Source organism: Thermothelomyces heterothallicus, assembly GCF_042370625.1.
Source record: "Thermothelomyces heterothallicus CBS 202.75 unplaced genomic scaffold P884_scaffold_3, whole genome shotgun sequence".
Taxonomy (NCBI): Eukaryota; Fungi; Ascomycota; class Sordariomycetes; order Sordariales; family Chaetomiaceae; genus Thermothelomyces; species Thermothelomyces heterothallicus.
Genome location: NW_027192564.1, coordinates 1,381,394 through 1,396,830, shown reverse-complemented (window position 1 = coordinate 1,396,830; position 15,437 = coordinate 1,381,394). Strand labels below are relative to the sequence as shown.

General features: G+C 55.9%; 5 protein-coding genes and 1 non-coding gene across 6 annotated transcripts; 2 read left to right on the top strand and 4 right to left on the bottom strand.

Annotated features, from left to right (window-relative positions):
- Positions 1–1,851: 1,851 nt before the first annotated feature.
- P884DRAFT_217838 (uncharacterized protein) lies at positions 1,852–3,806 on the bottom strand. The gene has a single exon (XM_069439362.1). The coding sequence runs from the start codon at positions 3,390–3,392 to the stop codon at positions 2,145–2,147; it is 1,248 nt and encodes a 415-aa protein (XP_069300769.1). The 5' UTR covers positions 3,393–3,806; the 3' UTR covers positions 1,852–2,144.
- A 1,890-nt stretch (positions 3,807–5,696) lies between these two features.
- Positions 5,697–6,749, bottom strand: P884DRAFT_192388 (lactate dehydrogenase; the record flags this gene model as incomplete). The annotated part of the gene is made up of 2 exons (XM_069437671.1): positions 5,697–6,626; positions 6,720–6,749. The coding sequence occupies 2 exons, from the start codon at positions 6,747–6,749 to the stop codon at positions 5,697–5,699; spliced, it is 960 nt and encodes a 319-aa protein (XP_069300768.1).
- Positions 6,750–7,436: 687 nt separating this feature from the next.
- On the top strand, positions 7,437–7,518 carry P884DRAFT_t31. The gene has a single exon. It is a non-coding gene; the product is annotated as a tRNA-Arg (tRNA).
- A 1,053-nt stretch (positions 7,519–8,571) lies between these two features.
- P884DRAFT_297255 (amino acid permease/ SLC12A domain-containing protein) lies at positions 8,572–10,285 on the bottom strand (the record flags this gene model as incomplete). The annotated part of the gene is made up of 2 exons (XM_069444500.1): positions 8,572–10,045; positions 10,128–10,285. 2 exons carry the CDS (start codon positions 10,283–10,285, stop codon positions 8,572–8,574), a joined length of 1,632 nt encoding a protein of 543 aa, XP_069300767.1.
- A 1,986-nt stretch (positions 10,286–12,271) lies between these two features.
- On the bottom strand, positions 12,272–13,181 carry P884DRAFT_255795 (Endoribonuclease L-PSP/chorismate mutase-like protein). Its single transcript, XM_069441018.1, has one exon. It carries the CDS (start codon positions 13,097–13,099, stop codon positions 12,647–12,649), a length of 453 nt encoding a protein of 150 aa, XP_069300766.1. The 5' UTR covers positions 13,100–13,181; the 3' UTR covers positions 12,272–12,646.
- On the top strand, positions 13,182–15,387 carry P884DRAFT_282881 (aldehyde dehydrogenase-like protein). The gene is made up of 3 exons (XM_069443619.1): positions 13,182–13,991; positions 14,054–14,271; positions 14,335–15,387. Exons 1-3 carry the CDS (start codon positions 13,519–13,521, stop codon positions 15,225–15,227), a joined length of 1,584 nt encoding a protein of 527 aa, XP_069300765.1. The 5' UTR covers positions 13,182–13,518; the 3' UTR covers positions 15,228–15,387.
- Positions 15,388–15,437: the final 50 nt, after the last annotated feature.

Here is a 15,437-nt window from a genome sequence, read left to right as displayed (position 1 = left end):
CTGAACATGTCCTATCAGGTCGTTCAAACCAACTAGCTGTTGGCGGAGAGAAGGATATCCGCTCAATAATTGCCTGATGATGGTCATCGGGGCTGACCAGTTCCTGGAGTATCTAGGTGCCTGAGCACGCAATCCGCTTACGATTCCTCATCCATAACTGAAGCAGTGTAAAACAATGACAAGTCATCTAAGTGGGGACTTTCCTATTTCCTATTTCAGACGGCTTAGGCAAATCATCATACGTAGTAATTCTCTAAACAGATGATAATTATGATTATTACCATTATTCCTACACCGCTATGCTATAGCACGCCAGAGCCTCTCTAGTTATATATCCCGAACCTTGCCAACTGTGAATTAATGCCGCAGGATAGGGTCATTATAGTTTTCTCGTATCAAGAAAACAAGTGAGAAAAATCAGAGATTGGACTCCAAAGAGAAAGGATGGGCCCGCTCCTAGAATCATACATCCATCCCTCTTGATCGCCCAGAGATGGTCCTGGCACCAGCGCTCATGGCCGTAGAGGTTCTCTGGTATCTCAGTTACCGTGGGTGCGGTGTTGTACAGAGCATGAACTCAGACACCTGCGGCCCAAGCTACCTAGTGTCCGCCGATTACTCGATTACCTCTCCTTTACCTTTGCACTCAATTCCGGCGATCGTGACTGTCTATCTATAACCAGGGGCTAATGTCAAATGCCTCTGCTCCACTTCTGTAGATTGACCAAGTCTTCTCAATGTCTTATGCGAGAAAGATTGGTAGTTCATGCCGTGGCGTCCATTGCAGACGAGTAATAATGCGATGTCTGGCAACATGTTGGTTGCCTGGGTCCAAATGTTGGGTGCCTGGAGGGAGAGTAATACGCTCACAAGGGGTGCTTAATACACTCTAGATCACCTCTCCGAAGGAGGGCCAGGGGAACTGAGTGACATGTTTTCGGAACGTTCATCATCTGGGAACGTAGAGAAATCTTCAATGCCATGACGCTACTCGAGGTCCTAACGATGCGGCCCTCGAGCACCGTGGGGTTGTGAATTGTGCTGCCGGATCAAACTGCTTCGAGGAACCATCTTAATTACAGGACATGTCAACAACAAACGCTTCACGTGTTGTGGTAATGAACATGAATTTGGCAGAATATATCACCATCCTCCCTACGAACTGGTCGTGGCTAAGGGTGGCAGAATTGCTCTTGAGGCTACATGATAATTAGTCATGACGCGCAAGCAACCCACGAATGTCGCTTGTGTCGTTAGGTGAGTGTACGCGTAGTAAGTAGTTAGACGTTGTGGCAGGATGCCACAGGGCTCGCGGGAAGAAGACGGATGTTAATGCCGTGGGACTTTTACGCTATCAGATCAAAGTTCTCACACATGATGGGACCCTTTCATGCACTTTGCGTGGTTCAGCTTTTCGGCTTCTAAGAAAGAGCGTTTCAACATGCCGAGCACCGCAGAACCTTGTGCGGGCTTCTCAAATGGCCGGATCCAGTATGGCTGACTCACAGGGCCGCTCGGGCTCGTGACTATTAATTAGTCTTGATCTTTCCGCCCGCTCGTTCATTGCCAGCCTCCAAGGCATCAGAGTTCCGAGGCTGCCTTGGCGGCCGCAAAAGAGGGGCATCGAGCTGCATCGTCGGGGAGGGGACGGGAGCCAATGACTCAGCCCGGACGAGTCATTGTTGATTGGCCCTCCCTCCCCTGAGCGCAACAACAGAACCCACCTAAGAGCATCTTGCAGGAATACATTCACTTCGGTTTCACCAGGTGCAAACAATGACAACATGAAGATGCAAAGAGATGGCAAGAGTTAGAAAAAAAAAGGGAGAGAGAGAGAGAAAGAGAGAGAGAGAAAGAGAGAGAGAGAAAGAGAGAGAGAGAAAGAGAGAGAGAGAAAGAGAGAGAGAGAGAGAGTCAGCGTTGATTCATTATATATCCCGTGGTATCTTCCGTAACGCCAGTGCCAACCAAGTCCCAGAGACACACCCCCCCCCTTTCCCCCCCTTTCTGATCCATGCTTTTGAGCCAGAATGTGCCATCCCATGACCACCACCCGAACCAGAACCCGAACATCAGTACTAGATCGTGACCAAAAACGTATATAAAGAACCGTATCCCCCGCCGAGAAAGCGGCGGCGGCGTGGTTATTCGAGCTTCAAGAGCCTCATGTATTTCTCCAGCACCAGGTTTCGGTCGTTCGACTTCCACCGCAACCTCTGGTCCTCGTCGATGGTGATGGCGTCGGCGTCCATCCCGACCACCTTCCCCGGGGCGGGGGTGACGGGCACGGCGCGATCGATGAGGTCCTTGAGCAAGGCCTTGTGGGGCAGGGCGGACCACTCGGCCTCGTAGAGGAGCCACTCGCCGAGGCTCCTGAGCTGGGGCTTCTCGTCCGGGTTGAGGCCGCCGCCGGCGCCGCAGCTCAGGCGCGCGAGGCAGCCGACCAGCATGACCCAGGCGACGGCCTCGGGCGCGCTGGCGGAGCCGGGGGGCTGGCGGAAGGCGACGGTGCCGAAGCCGCCGGCTCCGGCGGCGCAGAGGCCGGCAAAGTCCCAGCGGAAGGCGTCGTGCAGGAAGTCGGCGCCGGGCTCGGCGCCCAGCGCGGCGCCCGTCGGCGACGAGGCGCTGCACCAGCCCATGCGGGCGCTCAGGCCCTCGAAGGTCGGCTGCTTGTCGATCCGCTCGAAGCACTGGGCCATGGGCAGGCCGGCAAAGTAGATGTTGTTGCGGTTGCTCTTGGCCCAGACGCTGGTGCGCCGGTACGGGGGCACCAGCGCGTCCAGGCAGCGCTCGAAGTACAGCGCCGACTTGGCCAGCTCCTTGGCCTGCTCGAGCGTCCAGTATCCGGCGGCCGGGGCGATGTGGATGTGGGTGAAGCACTGGTGGGTCGTGGTGACCTCGAAGTGGGCGTGGAGGATGTGCAGGACGCTGCGCAGGGCCGTCTGCCACACCTCGGGCCGCTTCGAGAAGCGCGTAAAGGGCGAGACGAGCTTCATGCCGAAGCGGTAGTCGGCCGGGCGGGAGGGGATGCAGAGCTCGCTGGCGATGGTCCACTCGCGCGACGAGGCTGACGTGGGGCGGGCGCTGGCCAGGTGGTTGGGGATCCCCACGCGGGTGAGCTGGGTGCTGATCTCCTCCTCGAGGCCCGTGACCGTCTTGTGGTTGCGTTTCCTGCTGCGGATTACCAGGCCGAGCTCGACACAGAAGCGGAAGTCAGGGGCTTCGATGCGCTCGGGCTCCATTGGCGGGGAGTAATGGACGCTGGACCGCCGGCGGCGGCGGCGGGGGTGGTGGTGATGTTGGTGGTGGTGGTGGTGGTGATGTGTTGCGGGCTCGTCGTGGTGGCGACGGTGGTGACCGGCCTCAGGGGCCACGTAGGTGAAGTGCGGCATCGTGGGCAGTGGCCAGGTGACTGTCGATTGGCGTGGTTGGTATGACGAGAACGAGATGAGTTGTCGTCAATGGTCGACTGTGCCGATGAGCCTGGACGACCCGGCTCAGCTTCAGGGGGCTGCGAGCCCTATATACACGGAGGTTATCCATGGCCAGCGTCCGATGGAGGGTGAGCAATTCTCCCGAGGTCATTGTGTTCTGGCTGGAAGTCCTGCGCCAGAAGCGGATAAGAGGTCGAGTCACGGTGAGGACGTCACCTGCATCCGCAGCCGCAATCGACTGCGGCCGCCGGCTAGAGGGGGCTGCCGTATGGCTCAGGGCGGTCTAGAAACGGGGAGGGAACCAATCCGGACCCTCAAATCTCATGCGCGTTACCGAAGGAGATTGAGGACGCAGTCGCAGGCAGCAAGACGCGGGGGAGGGGCATTCCGCCTAGCTAGGCAGGAATCAGCGAATGGCGTAGCGCAATTCTCACACAGGGCAGGAACTCCACTTTTGCATTGTTTCCAGAATGGAGAGCGTTGGTGTGGTTTGTGTGGCTTATCTCTTGCCAGGCGGCAGCCCCACTGTCTGCCCTACTAGGCGGCCGATTTTGCGAGGCCGCCAGGCGGCTACGCTTTGCACGTCCTGAATTGCAGGGCTCCAACTACAGCACTTGGCGGCTCCGCCTCTCTGTTGCGCACAAGTCCCAAATTATGGAACCATTGGACGTGAACGCCTCAGCGGTGAATCTTAGCTGACCCGACAGTACGGAGCCGAGACTTTGGTGAAGTGAATGATGCTATTCATGGACTACCTATCTGCTTCAACTTCGCTAGACGCGCGATTGTCAGGCTCTTTGATCTGGCCGGCTCCTTGGGCGCTGATTAGAGCAGCGAAGGGAGTTGGAGTTGTTCGGCGCCAAGTTGGGTCGACAGACAAAGCCAACAGTCGAGCTACAGTTTCAGAAAAAGAATTTGATCTCGAAGCTTTCGGTTTGATTCGTGTGGTACATCGTCTCGCAGCTAGGATTTCATCCATTCAATGCCGAGTTTTAATTATCCGGCGTGAACATTTCGGGAACAGATCAGAGCTGTGGTGTGATATTTCTGATCCTCAAGTGTTTCACGAAGCGCGCGTTTCACCATGTTTAGAAAATCAAGGGTTTTAGGGATTAATTAACACGAGATTGCCAAAGGTACGAAACGAAGTTGTTACGGTACGGTTCCTTTCAGCATCGCTAAATGTAATTAAGTGTATGTGGTGATTGGACCAAACACAACGACACCAGAGCAAAAGTGAGTGTCTTATCTCTGATCAGCGACGTCGGATGGCAGCAAGGCTCTTTGTTTGGTAGTTGTTCGGCTGTCTCCCGGCCCTCGAGGCTCTCGCCCTCCTTCCTTCCACAGCTGTCGTAGTTTTGGGGCTATGAGTGCGCAAGCGCCCTTGCTTGGCTCCCCCGCGTCGGCTTTGTCGCCTGCTCTTCTGCGGAACAACACCTACTGAAAGAGGCAAAGTGTCGCCCTCTTCGGGACAGGTTAAAGGCCGACCAGCGTCCCGTTGATGGACAGCTGAAAGTTCGCCCGCTCCAGACCCAGTTGGAAGGTTGGTCCCTAGAAATGGGTCTCCCTCCTTGTCCGAGGCTGAGGTTTGTTTCCGTTCCTCTCCGGATTGATTCCTTGGAGCTCTCGGACTCGGTGAACAAAGGCCACTCGGGGCTCGTCATTGGCTCTTCGTCATTTCGGTAAATGTGAATCACTTCCGTCTTGAAGTCCTTACGATCTTGTAGCCAGTCCTGGGTGCGACACATTCGCTCTTCGAGCCGTCGCTCACATCGCGGGCAGAGCTCGTCGTCTTTCAGAACCGTCCGCAGCCTCTTCCGGCCTGTCCATCCTGTCTCGAGGACTTGGTTGCCATGTACTATATGGCATTTGTATTTCACAAGCCGAGAGTAGGTGTACGCCTGTATCATGGCCGCGGGTTGGGCGAGCATCCATGGGAAGAAATAGTTAATGCCAGATCGATTATCTCGTACTTATGGGTTTCTGGCAGCAAGAAAAGGGGCCGGTGATTGTTGCGTGTATAGGATCTGGATTCTCGGAAATGTAAGACGGTTCATATACTAGGGCAACAATGTGGGAACCATGAACTCTGAACTGCACACTTGGCAGAGTTTCCTGACCTTTCTCCTAGTATCTGATCCGGTGTACAGGCACGTTGTGATATTGCTTCACAAGATCACAGCGCCCAATTTTCTTAAATCGATAGTTAAATTAACAATGCCAAGGATTGAATAAAGACCAAAACGAACAGAGTTAACAGAGTTATTTCTCTAACGACATGAGGACCTCCTTGATGCCGAGGGCCGACTCTCTCAATGCGGCCTCCTCCGACTCGCTGAGGAGCAGGGGCACGTCCTGGTACGCGCCATGCCGGTTCAGCTTGCAGGGCATGCTGAGGGCCACGTCCTCGACTCCGGCGTACGTGCCGACCCTCGAGACTGTCATGATGGCGTCGCTGTCGGTGACGATGGGCTGCAGGATGCTGACGAGCACCGAGGCGACGCCGTAGTTGGTCTTGCCCTTGCGCTGGATGATCTCGTAGGCGGCCTCCCTGGTCCGCTTGGCGCAGGCCTCGAGTGCGGCCTCGTCGTGCTCCATGCCGGCCGCCTTGCAGTAGTCGCGCAGCCGCATCCCGCAGATGGCGGCGAGCGACCACACGGGCAGCTGGCTGTCGCCGTGCTCGCCCACGATCATGGCGTGCACGTTCCGCGGGTTGACCCCGAAGTGCTTGCCCAGCTCGTGCCGGAACCTGGTGGTGTCCATGGCCGTGCCGGACCCGATCACCCTCTCGAGCGGGAAGCCGGAGAGGTGGTGGGCCGCGTGCGTGAGCACGTCGACCGGGTTCGTGGCCACGACGAGGATGGTGTCGGGCGCGTGGTGTGCGATGCGGGGCACTACGTCCCGGAACAGCGCGTAGTTGGTCCTGACGAGGTCGAGGCGCGTCTGGCCGGGCTTTTGGTTGACGCCCGCCGTGATGATGACGGCCGCCGCGTGGGCGCAGTCTTCGTAGTCGCCGACGCGCACCCGCGCCTGTGCAAAGTGCGCCGCGTGGCTCAGGTCCATGACCTCACCCATCGCCCGGTTCTTGTCGATGTCGATGAGCACAATGTCGGCGGCTAACCTGTCAAGGAGCAGCGCGTAGGCAGTCGTCACGCCTACCGAGCCGGCACCGACGATAACGATCTTGATTGACTATCCGTTGGGCGGAGCATGAGAACGTGTACCTAGGTAAGCAAGTGCAAGTGTTTCATTTCCGAGTAATTCGAACAGAGCCTCTTTACTGACCTTGACATCTGCTGCGTTTAGCTGAGGCATCTTGAATCCGTAAAGGTAATAAATAACTCGTCATGCCCTTTAACCGGCGATGTGGAGCGGATCGTAGACTGATCGAATTCGTCACCGGTCACACAGAGCGGATGAAGTGGTTGACTGACGTGGGGCAGCAACAGTGATGCCTCAACGTCTGAAGCTGCTAAAATTAATTTTATACGCTTCTTAGCAGAAGGAGGGGCTCAGCTGAGATCGGATGATGATGTTAGCTTGGCACATGTCTATTGGCAAATTGGCTCAAGTCTCGTCCTGTTAGCACGCTGGTGGTCCGACCTCTCATTCCCTTTCCTCGGTAGAGAAGCCTAAACTGTAGAGATTGGCACTATCATCTTTCTCCTGAACAAATCTAACGGAGGAGATTATATGTATCTCGCGAGAATAGACACCTGACGTCATCTAATCGTAGTAGCCAAGGCTCTAGATTCTAGATATGCCTCATTCTGAACACCATTTTCTATACAAACTCGGTCAAGATTACCTCTATATATAAAATACATACATTTGTCTAACTTGTTTTAAATATATTAGGGATGTACATCCGTACTATATATAAATTCCTATATATTATTAAGTATGATGTGTTTTGGATCTATGACATTTGAGTTACCTAGAACGTCCATTTTCCATTATGCCGTAGTATTTATATCAAATAGTTCGCCGATCGAATGACAGGGCCTAGTGGCGCAATGGTAGCGCGTTACTTTCCGGTAAACATGGCTGGTAAAGGTTCCAGGTTCGAATCCTGGCTGGGTCGAACTATTTTGCTCATATCTCAGAATAATAACCTTTTTGTCTAATTTTACCCTAGACTCTAGTATTCGTCACAGCTACCGTGACTTGAACCTAAATCTTTAATCCTGGTAGGGGGTCTATAGAAGTAAAAGCTCGAGAGGAACTGATCCTCGGCGGCCAGTTTGGAGCACCTCTTAGTCAATAGTAGCAGTAAAGCAACAGTTCAGAAATCTCAAACGGGGAAGCTTAGAGGGCTTAGTATCCCAGTAGAATATAAAGAAGCTTGCACACGTACAATTTCTGGGTAATCTTCCCTAAGCACCCTTTGTACTAGTGGTAGGGGTTGGTGTTAGTAAGGTCTCGGATAGATCGTTCGGTCGGAGCTGGTACAGCGAGACGCGACTTGGCTCAGTGATGCCCTCCCACTGCGACTCCGGCGCTGAGAGCCTATAGAGAATACCTCGGAGGATGTGCACTTCCTTGGACTGCTCGCGGAGGGGAAAGACTCATCAGGCCTAAGTGGTTCGTCCTTGGCCCTCTTTACTTTTCGGGGGGGCTGAACTTCCCGAACGAAATCGTCGATGCCACTTCGCTCTTAGTCCGGCAATGCCGGCAGTGGCCGAAATGCCGCCAACGGCATGAGCCCATTCCTTTGCGGCTCTGCAGTCCCGGTGTTGAGTGCTAACGTCAGACCGTAGGCCGCCGCAGCCGCCGACGCGGCTGAAAAAAAAAAGAAAAAAAAAAAGAAAAGGAGGTGTCATTTGTTGCAACAGGACCGACACCTAATTAAAGAAGAACCGGGCGCGTCGCGCCGAAAAAAAGCAAAGTCTGCGAGTCCAACGACACACTAGCAAAGGGTACACTCGGAAGACTAGTGTGTCGTCGAGGTCCGCTGAAAATCCTGCTTGTTAAAAGTGTAAGTCTAGCTAAAGACGATTCGCGGAGGTTATAGTCGGCGACACCATAGCTACGCAGTTGGTCATGTCCGTCCATCGCCCAAGCAACTCGTAACACTCTCTATAACAAACGCTGCGCTGGCAGCCAAATGCTATGCCAAAACAGTCTATACAGGTGCTCATGCGAGCCAGAACCACACCCTCTGCAAAAGGTTCTTGGGCACCGGCGGGCGGTCGTCGGCACAAAGCTCGTCCATCTCCTTCTTGCCCGTGAGGACGTCAACCTCCCGCGCCCTGCGGCAGATGGGCGTCCGGAACCACAGCTTGTGGCCGAGATAGAGGGCCAGGAAGATGGGGAGGGTGATGTAGGCGGCCAGGAAGTCGGCGTAGTTCCAGGGCGCAAACACCTGGAAGCCGTTGGTGAGGGTGAGCAGCGAGATGAGGATGAGGGTGGCCCAGGCGGCGTACGGCTGGGCGACGGTCTTGAAGGGCAGGGTGTGCAGCAGGCCCTGGACCTTCAGGGCGGTGCGGAAGCGCAGGTAGGTGATGAGCACGACGATCCAGCCGATGAAGCCCGAGATGGTCGAGATGTTGCTGAACCAGAGGAAGACCTGGGCGCCGTTCTGGGAGACGTTGAGGTAGGCCAGCAGGCCGACGGCCCAGGTGGCGAGCACGGCGGCGTAGGGGACGCCGCGGCGGGTGGTCCTGGCGAAGAAGGCGGGCGCCTGGCCGGTGGCGGCCATCGAGTAGAGCACGCGGGAGCCCGAGTAGAGGAAGGCGTTGCCGGCGGACCAGGCCGAGGTCAGGATGGCGGCGTTGATGACGTGGTTCAGGCCGCGGATGCCGGCGCGCTGGATGCCGATGACCCAGGGGCTGGCGCTGGCGTCCGACTTCTCCGAGAGCAGGCGCGGCTCGTCGGACGGCACGATGGCGCCGATGATCAGGCTGCTGACGCCGTAGAAGATGGCGAGGCGGTAGAGGAAGCGGCGGGCGGCCTTGGGGATGTTGCGGCGGGGCGCGACCGTCTCGCCGGCGGCGAGGCCGATGAGCTCGGGGGAGGTGATGAAGCTGAAGCCGGCGCGGACGAAGGCGGTCCAGTAGGCAGTGAAGCGCCCCGTCGCGCCCGTCCCGACGTACTCCTTGAAGGCGCCCGGGTCGTTCCAGTAATGGAACCCTATGGCCCCGCCCTGGGGGGCGCCGCCGGCCATGATGACGATGCCCAGGATGATCAGCCCGATGATGGTGATGAACTTGATGCTGGCGAACCAGAACTCGGCTTCGCCAAAGATGCCGACGGCGATGATGTTGAGGACCAGGCAGACTACGAGGATGATGGTGATCCACACGCCTACGGGGACTGGCGTGTCCCAGTAATCGAGCAGGATGGCGCCCGCCGAGGCCTCGGCCGCGACCAAGATGGCATAGGCGTACCAGTAGTTCCACCCCGAGGCAAACGCGAGGCTGCTGTCGACATAGCGGTTGGTGAAGTAGGGCAGCGTGATGCCCTTCAAGGGCAGGTATGTCGTCATCTCAGCAATGGTGTTCATGACGATCCAGACCACCATCATCATGGAAACATAGCCGAGCCATAACGGCGCCGGGCCGACCTTGGCGAGGATCGCTCCGGATCCGACAAAAAGTCCTGTCCCGATGCTGTTCGTCCGAGTGTCAGGAGCGCTCCGGCCGGCAGCGGTTGGGTTCCAGGGAGGATAGGGAGGATAATCGGGGGACTCACGCGCCACCGAGGGCCAGGAATTGAATGTGTCTACTCTTGAGACCGCGTTGGAGTTGCTCAGCGCGATCCAGCGAGATGACGCCGTCGACGACCTGGGAGCCGCCCAAGGCCTCGTCCGGGGTGTCCGGCGGACTCCCTTCGTACACCTCGTTCTTCATCTTGGCGATGGGAGGAGGTACGGACTGGTGTTCTTTGGTGATGCTCCAACAGCGTTTGGGCTAGAGGGAGACGGTGATGAGACGTTTGATTGAAGTCCGGGAATCGAGTCGCTTATCTTTTGAGGATGCCTGCGACCCACCGTGACAGATGCATGCGCTCGTGGCAGTATGCGAGGGTGGTGGGGAAAAGAAGCAAGAAAGAAACCCGGGGTTGCAATGGAATGGGAAGGGATTATCATATGGAGTACGGAGCTACTTAGCGTGCAGCTACACACATGGTCCTCCTTGTATCGCCCTGGGTTTGGTGATCCTGGATAACGGGACGGCAACCCCGCGGATGGCAACCCCGCAAACCTGGGGATCCGTTGTCATCGTGGTTCGTCTTCCTGGTCAAGTGTATGTACAAACGGTCGAAATTTCATCCCAAGTGGCGATAGCTGGTCGACTGGGTGCGGGGAAGGCAACACGCCGTCACCGAACGAGACGAAAAAAAAAAAAAAAAGAAAAAAAAAAAAAGAAATCGGACAATTTGCATCTGCATCAGCACACGGCGCTAACCTGGGCTTCACTGCAAGGGTACGCATGTAACGGGCCGTACACGCTAGTTAGTGTCCCCTTCGTGCCTGCGTCGTGTACCGGAGCCATGTCAGGGGATCTAGATGGGCCTGCGCAGGGGAACGTCTTTACAAAAAGTACCCCTAGTGTGTCCATTTACACTAGTTAGTTACTTTGGAGGCGAATGGCTGAGGCATCGCCGCCGGGATTCTGCCCTTCTCCCAATACACTAGTGTACAGGTCTCGGTCGGCATGCGTGTCGATGACCTTCCTAATCGGCACTGGAGCGCGTGCGCAACTTCTTCGTCCAAGCCAATCCACGGTGATGATCCCGGGCGCGGCCAACCCCACTACAAGGATAGCGGGGTCCGCGGCATAGCGTCAGGGCCGAATCCTCCTTATCTTGGTGCGGTTCCCGGGGCTTGTCGCGCTGCTCAACCGCGACTATCCGAAGCCCACCACAAGCACCGAGGCGGCGCCAGGCACCAGACACGGTTTAGTTAATGGCCGTCTCGGCAGTTTCTGGGTGCATGCCTCGGTCGAGAAAGCAGTTTAAAAGGCAATTGGGCGCCGTGCCGCGTTTTCCCAACATCCTTGTCATAAACTGGGGTTGGCGGCCCCAGGCAGTCCAATGCAGGCTTAGCTTCCACTCGACCGGTCGTATCTCGCGGGGTTGGCCGAGCGATTTTCTCTTTCGCCAAGAAACCTCGGAAGGCTTGGCTGAAGTCAAATGGGACGGCGCTGAGCTTGGAGTCAGTCGCTGAATTTTCAACGCTTTGTCCTCGGTTCGACTGCTGAGGACCTTGTGACAAAACAACGAACATTAGCCTGTTCTAACCGCATTACAGATTTGGTTCTATTTCCAAGGATCAGGATCAAACAGAAAAAGGACGGAGTACCAGACTAAGAGAAGCATGATAGGCACAATTTCTCTGAGAAAACCCCCAATCCCGCATAACCGACCTTATCTCCGGGGCAAATCATTCAGCTCTCAACGCAGCAACTATACTACTTGCGGGTAATTGCAACCTAGCCACGTGCAGTACGGATTTCTTAAAATACGATGAATCAACTTGTATGTACATACATATGTACGGATTATAGTGTATGTAAGACGAAGAGGTGAAGGCGCAGCAGGTGATCCGAGAGATATCCACATGCCAGGTCGGCTCTATACCCATCTTGAGTTAGGCATCTGAGCCCGGCCCAGTTACATACAGACTTGGCATTCTTCCCATGTCGAGGAATCTTATCAGCACGAGGTTCGGAGAACAAGATCAGTTACAATGCTAATTGTCGCCGCCGAGAGACCTTGGCGAGAAAGGGCATCGGTTATTTTCTCGAATACCAGGGGTCTACAATTGATATAATTAAGGGAATAATTAGTAGTGTTCCACCCGTCATAAGTCGAAGCAAAGACAGTCATGTGGTGTGAACTTTTTTGGTTCATCGGCTAGCCAAGGAACTGGTTTCCTGATATGGCAACTTTCATCGACTGATGATTCCAAGATAGCCTGCCTTGCCTTGAAAGTAAAGGGCTATCAGAAAAAAAAAATATTGCAGAATTTCAGGAATCGTCATCACATTTTCATCCTATAACGTACCAGTACCATTTCTGCGTTTGACTGATACACGCCTGCAAATCAGGGTGGTATCAAGGACTCCCATGTCCCAAACTCTCGCTAACCCTCCCCAGAGGCTGCTCTTGCTTTCCTTCACCAATGTGGTTCCACCAAACGCCAAACGTTTTTGCTCCACATGCAGAACGCAGCCCGTTATGATTATTGCCAGGAGCAGTTTCTTGGCTCACTCGGAAACCACCGCCTGACACTTGATCTCAACCAGAATCTTCTCGTTCGGCAGCGCTGCGACTTGAACGCACGTGCGTGCCGGCGCCTTGGAGCGGTCTGGCCAGATCTTGTTCCACTCGGCGTTCATGGCGGCATAGTCGCGTCGTATGTCTGTGAGGAACACTGTCGCGTCGACAACGTTCTGGAGTCCAGCGCGGCCGTCAGTGGCTCCCCGGATTACGGTCTCGATGTTGCGCAGCACCGCCGCTGTCTGCGCGCCGCAATCCAGCTCATACGTCCCATCCGGCTTCACCACGCAGCCTTCAAACGTGCCGTCCGGTCGCCGGCTCGAGATGCCCGAGACGAAGATTGTTTTGGCTGTGCTGGGAATGGTGCGCGCGTGCGGGTAGTTGGCGAGCCCTTGGGCTCCCGACTCGAGTATGAAACTTGTGCCGTTCGGACTTGCCATCGTTTGCGAATGTAGAGGTTCTGTGTCGCAGTCGAGAGTTGTGCTCACTAACTGATGGATGCAGCCCTCGCTTTCCAGTGCTCCTTTCTCGTCTTGATACGATTCATTTTGAGTTGACAAACTCTGCATGTATCCCGCGGTGTTAGGGATCCCCGCAGCTCACCGGACCCCGCCATCAGCAAACACCCGACTTTGCAGCTCGGGCCGCCGTTAAGCCCCTCAACTGCCGCCATCCGTGATTCCGCTCCGCGCTTTGCCGAACCAACATTGGAATTCCAGAACCGCACCGCTGAAAGTTCGCCGCTGGCGGTGCGTCCCCACCTTGAACAACATCCCGGACCTTGTTGTCGCAACAGAGACACTGGTGATTACTTGCCGCAATCAAGGCGCCTTCATTTGACCGTCTCATCCTATTCGTGATGTTATCCGAGAAAGCCGTTGTCACCGACACGCAAACCCCACGAGGGTCGCAGCAGGAGCTCTTGCATCGCGCCGATGAGCTCTGGGCTTGCGACACGCTCGAGAAGGCAGAGTCCTTCATCAGATCTCTTCCCACACCAATCAGTCTGGCGAACTACGTTGCAGGAGAGCTAGAGCTACCGCCATCACCCGAAACAAAGTTTATCGATTCATATGATCCAAAGACTGGTAACCTGCTCTTCCGCATTCCCTGCACGCAAGAGGCCGATGTAGAGGAGGCGATCGGCCATGCCCGGACCGCCTTCAGAACGTGGAGCAAGACAACGCGCGCCGAGAGGTCTCGCCATCTCCGCCGGATAAGCGAGCTCCTCCAGGAGCATCGAGAGCTGTTTGCCGTGTGGGAGAGCATAGACCAGGGGAAGACGATCGCCCGCGCAAGGGTCGAGGTCGATCGGGCAATCTCCAACTTTTCGTAAGCCATACGCGACAGCGCGATGTATTGGTAGCATCCGGGCAGTGACTGACACCAGCGAGATACTTTTCAACCTACATCCTCCATGAGCAAACAGCAGCGCGCATGGTCGATGGGGTGGCTCTCACATACGAACACCGCTCACCGGCCGGTGTCTTTGCGTTGATCTCGCCCTGGAACATGCCACTGTACCTGCTGACGTGGAAGATCGCGCCATGTATAGCGTTTGGGTGCACGGCTGTTGCAAAGCCAAGCGAGATAACGAGCATGACTGCGTACCGTATGCACAATCCTCCAATATCCGCAATCCCGGGTACTAGACGGAGCTGACACCCGGTCGCAGTTCTGGGGGTCCTACTTCGAAAGGCCGGCCTGCCCCCAGGAGTCGTCAACATTGTCCTTGGAGACGGGCCGACGACAGGGGCAGCGCTCGTCGCCTCACCGTCGGTCGACGGAGTCTCGTTCACGGGAGGCACCCAAACGGGAATGGCCATCCGCCTGAGCACCGCCCGTCAAATACGGAAGCGCTTGTCCCTTGAGTTGGGGGGCAAGAACCCTACATTGATATTTGCTGACGCAATGGGTCCTGCCACACGAGAGCGCACCCTCCGAGTTGCTGCTAGCGCTGCGTTTGAGAACCAGGGAGAGATCTGCCTCTGCGGCTCCCGGATTTACGTCGATCGTGCGGTTTACGAACAGTTTGTCGCCGAATTCGCGCCGTACGTGGCGGAAAAGTACGTGTTGGGGGAGACGATGGGAGCAGTGGCCAGTTTGCAGCACTACCAGAAGATCCGAGGGTACCTGAAGCTGGCCGCCGATGAGCGTGCCACCTTCGTCTTGGGTAGCGTGCCAGCGGCGATGGAGAGACATGATGAGGGAGGTTACTGGATACAGCCTACGATCCTGACCGACGTATCGAAAGACTCGGCGCTGCAGAAGGACGAGATATTCGGTCCCGTGGTTACCATCACCCCCTTTGAAGACGAGGAAGACGCGATCAGTCTTGCAAACGACAGCCAATACGGGCTTGCGGCGGTGCTGCTGACAAATGATGCGGCCCGGCTGAGGCGCGTCGGGGAGCGTTTGGAGGCGGGCATGGTGTGGGCCAACTGCTGGCTAGTCAGGGAGCTGGGCACCCCATTTGGCGGCATGAAGGACAGCGGCACGGGTCGTGAGGGCGGCGAGTATTCGCGCGATGTGTTCACCGAGGTGCGGACACTGCATTTGGCCGCTTGAACGATTCCAAAAACTTCTCTCCAACCCAATGATGAGTCGACGATACTGTGTCAGGGTTCATCTTCGAAAATGTGTAGTTCGCTGTTTCAGACATGCTGCAAGCTGTACTAGTATCCTAGGGATCCGATCCGCATGTTGCGGAATGCCAAGGTGAACCTCCATTGGCACCTCTGGCCAGGTGTCTCACCAAGATCGGCCGGGCGAATCAAT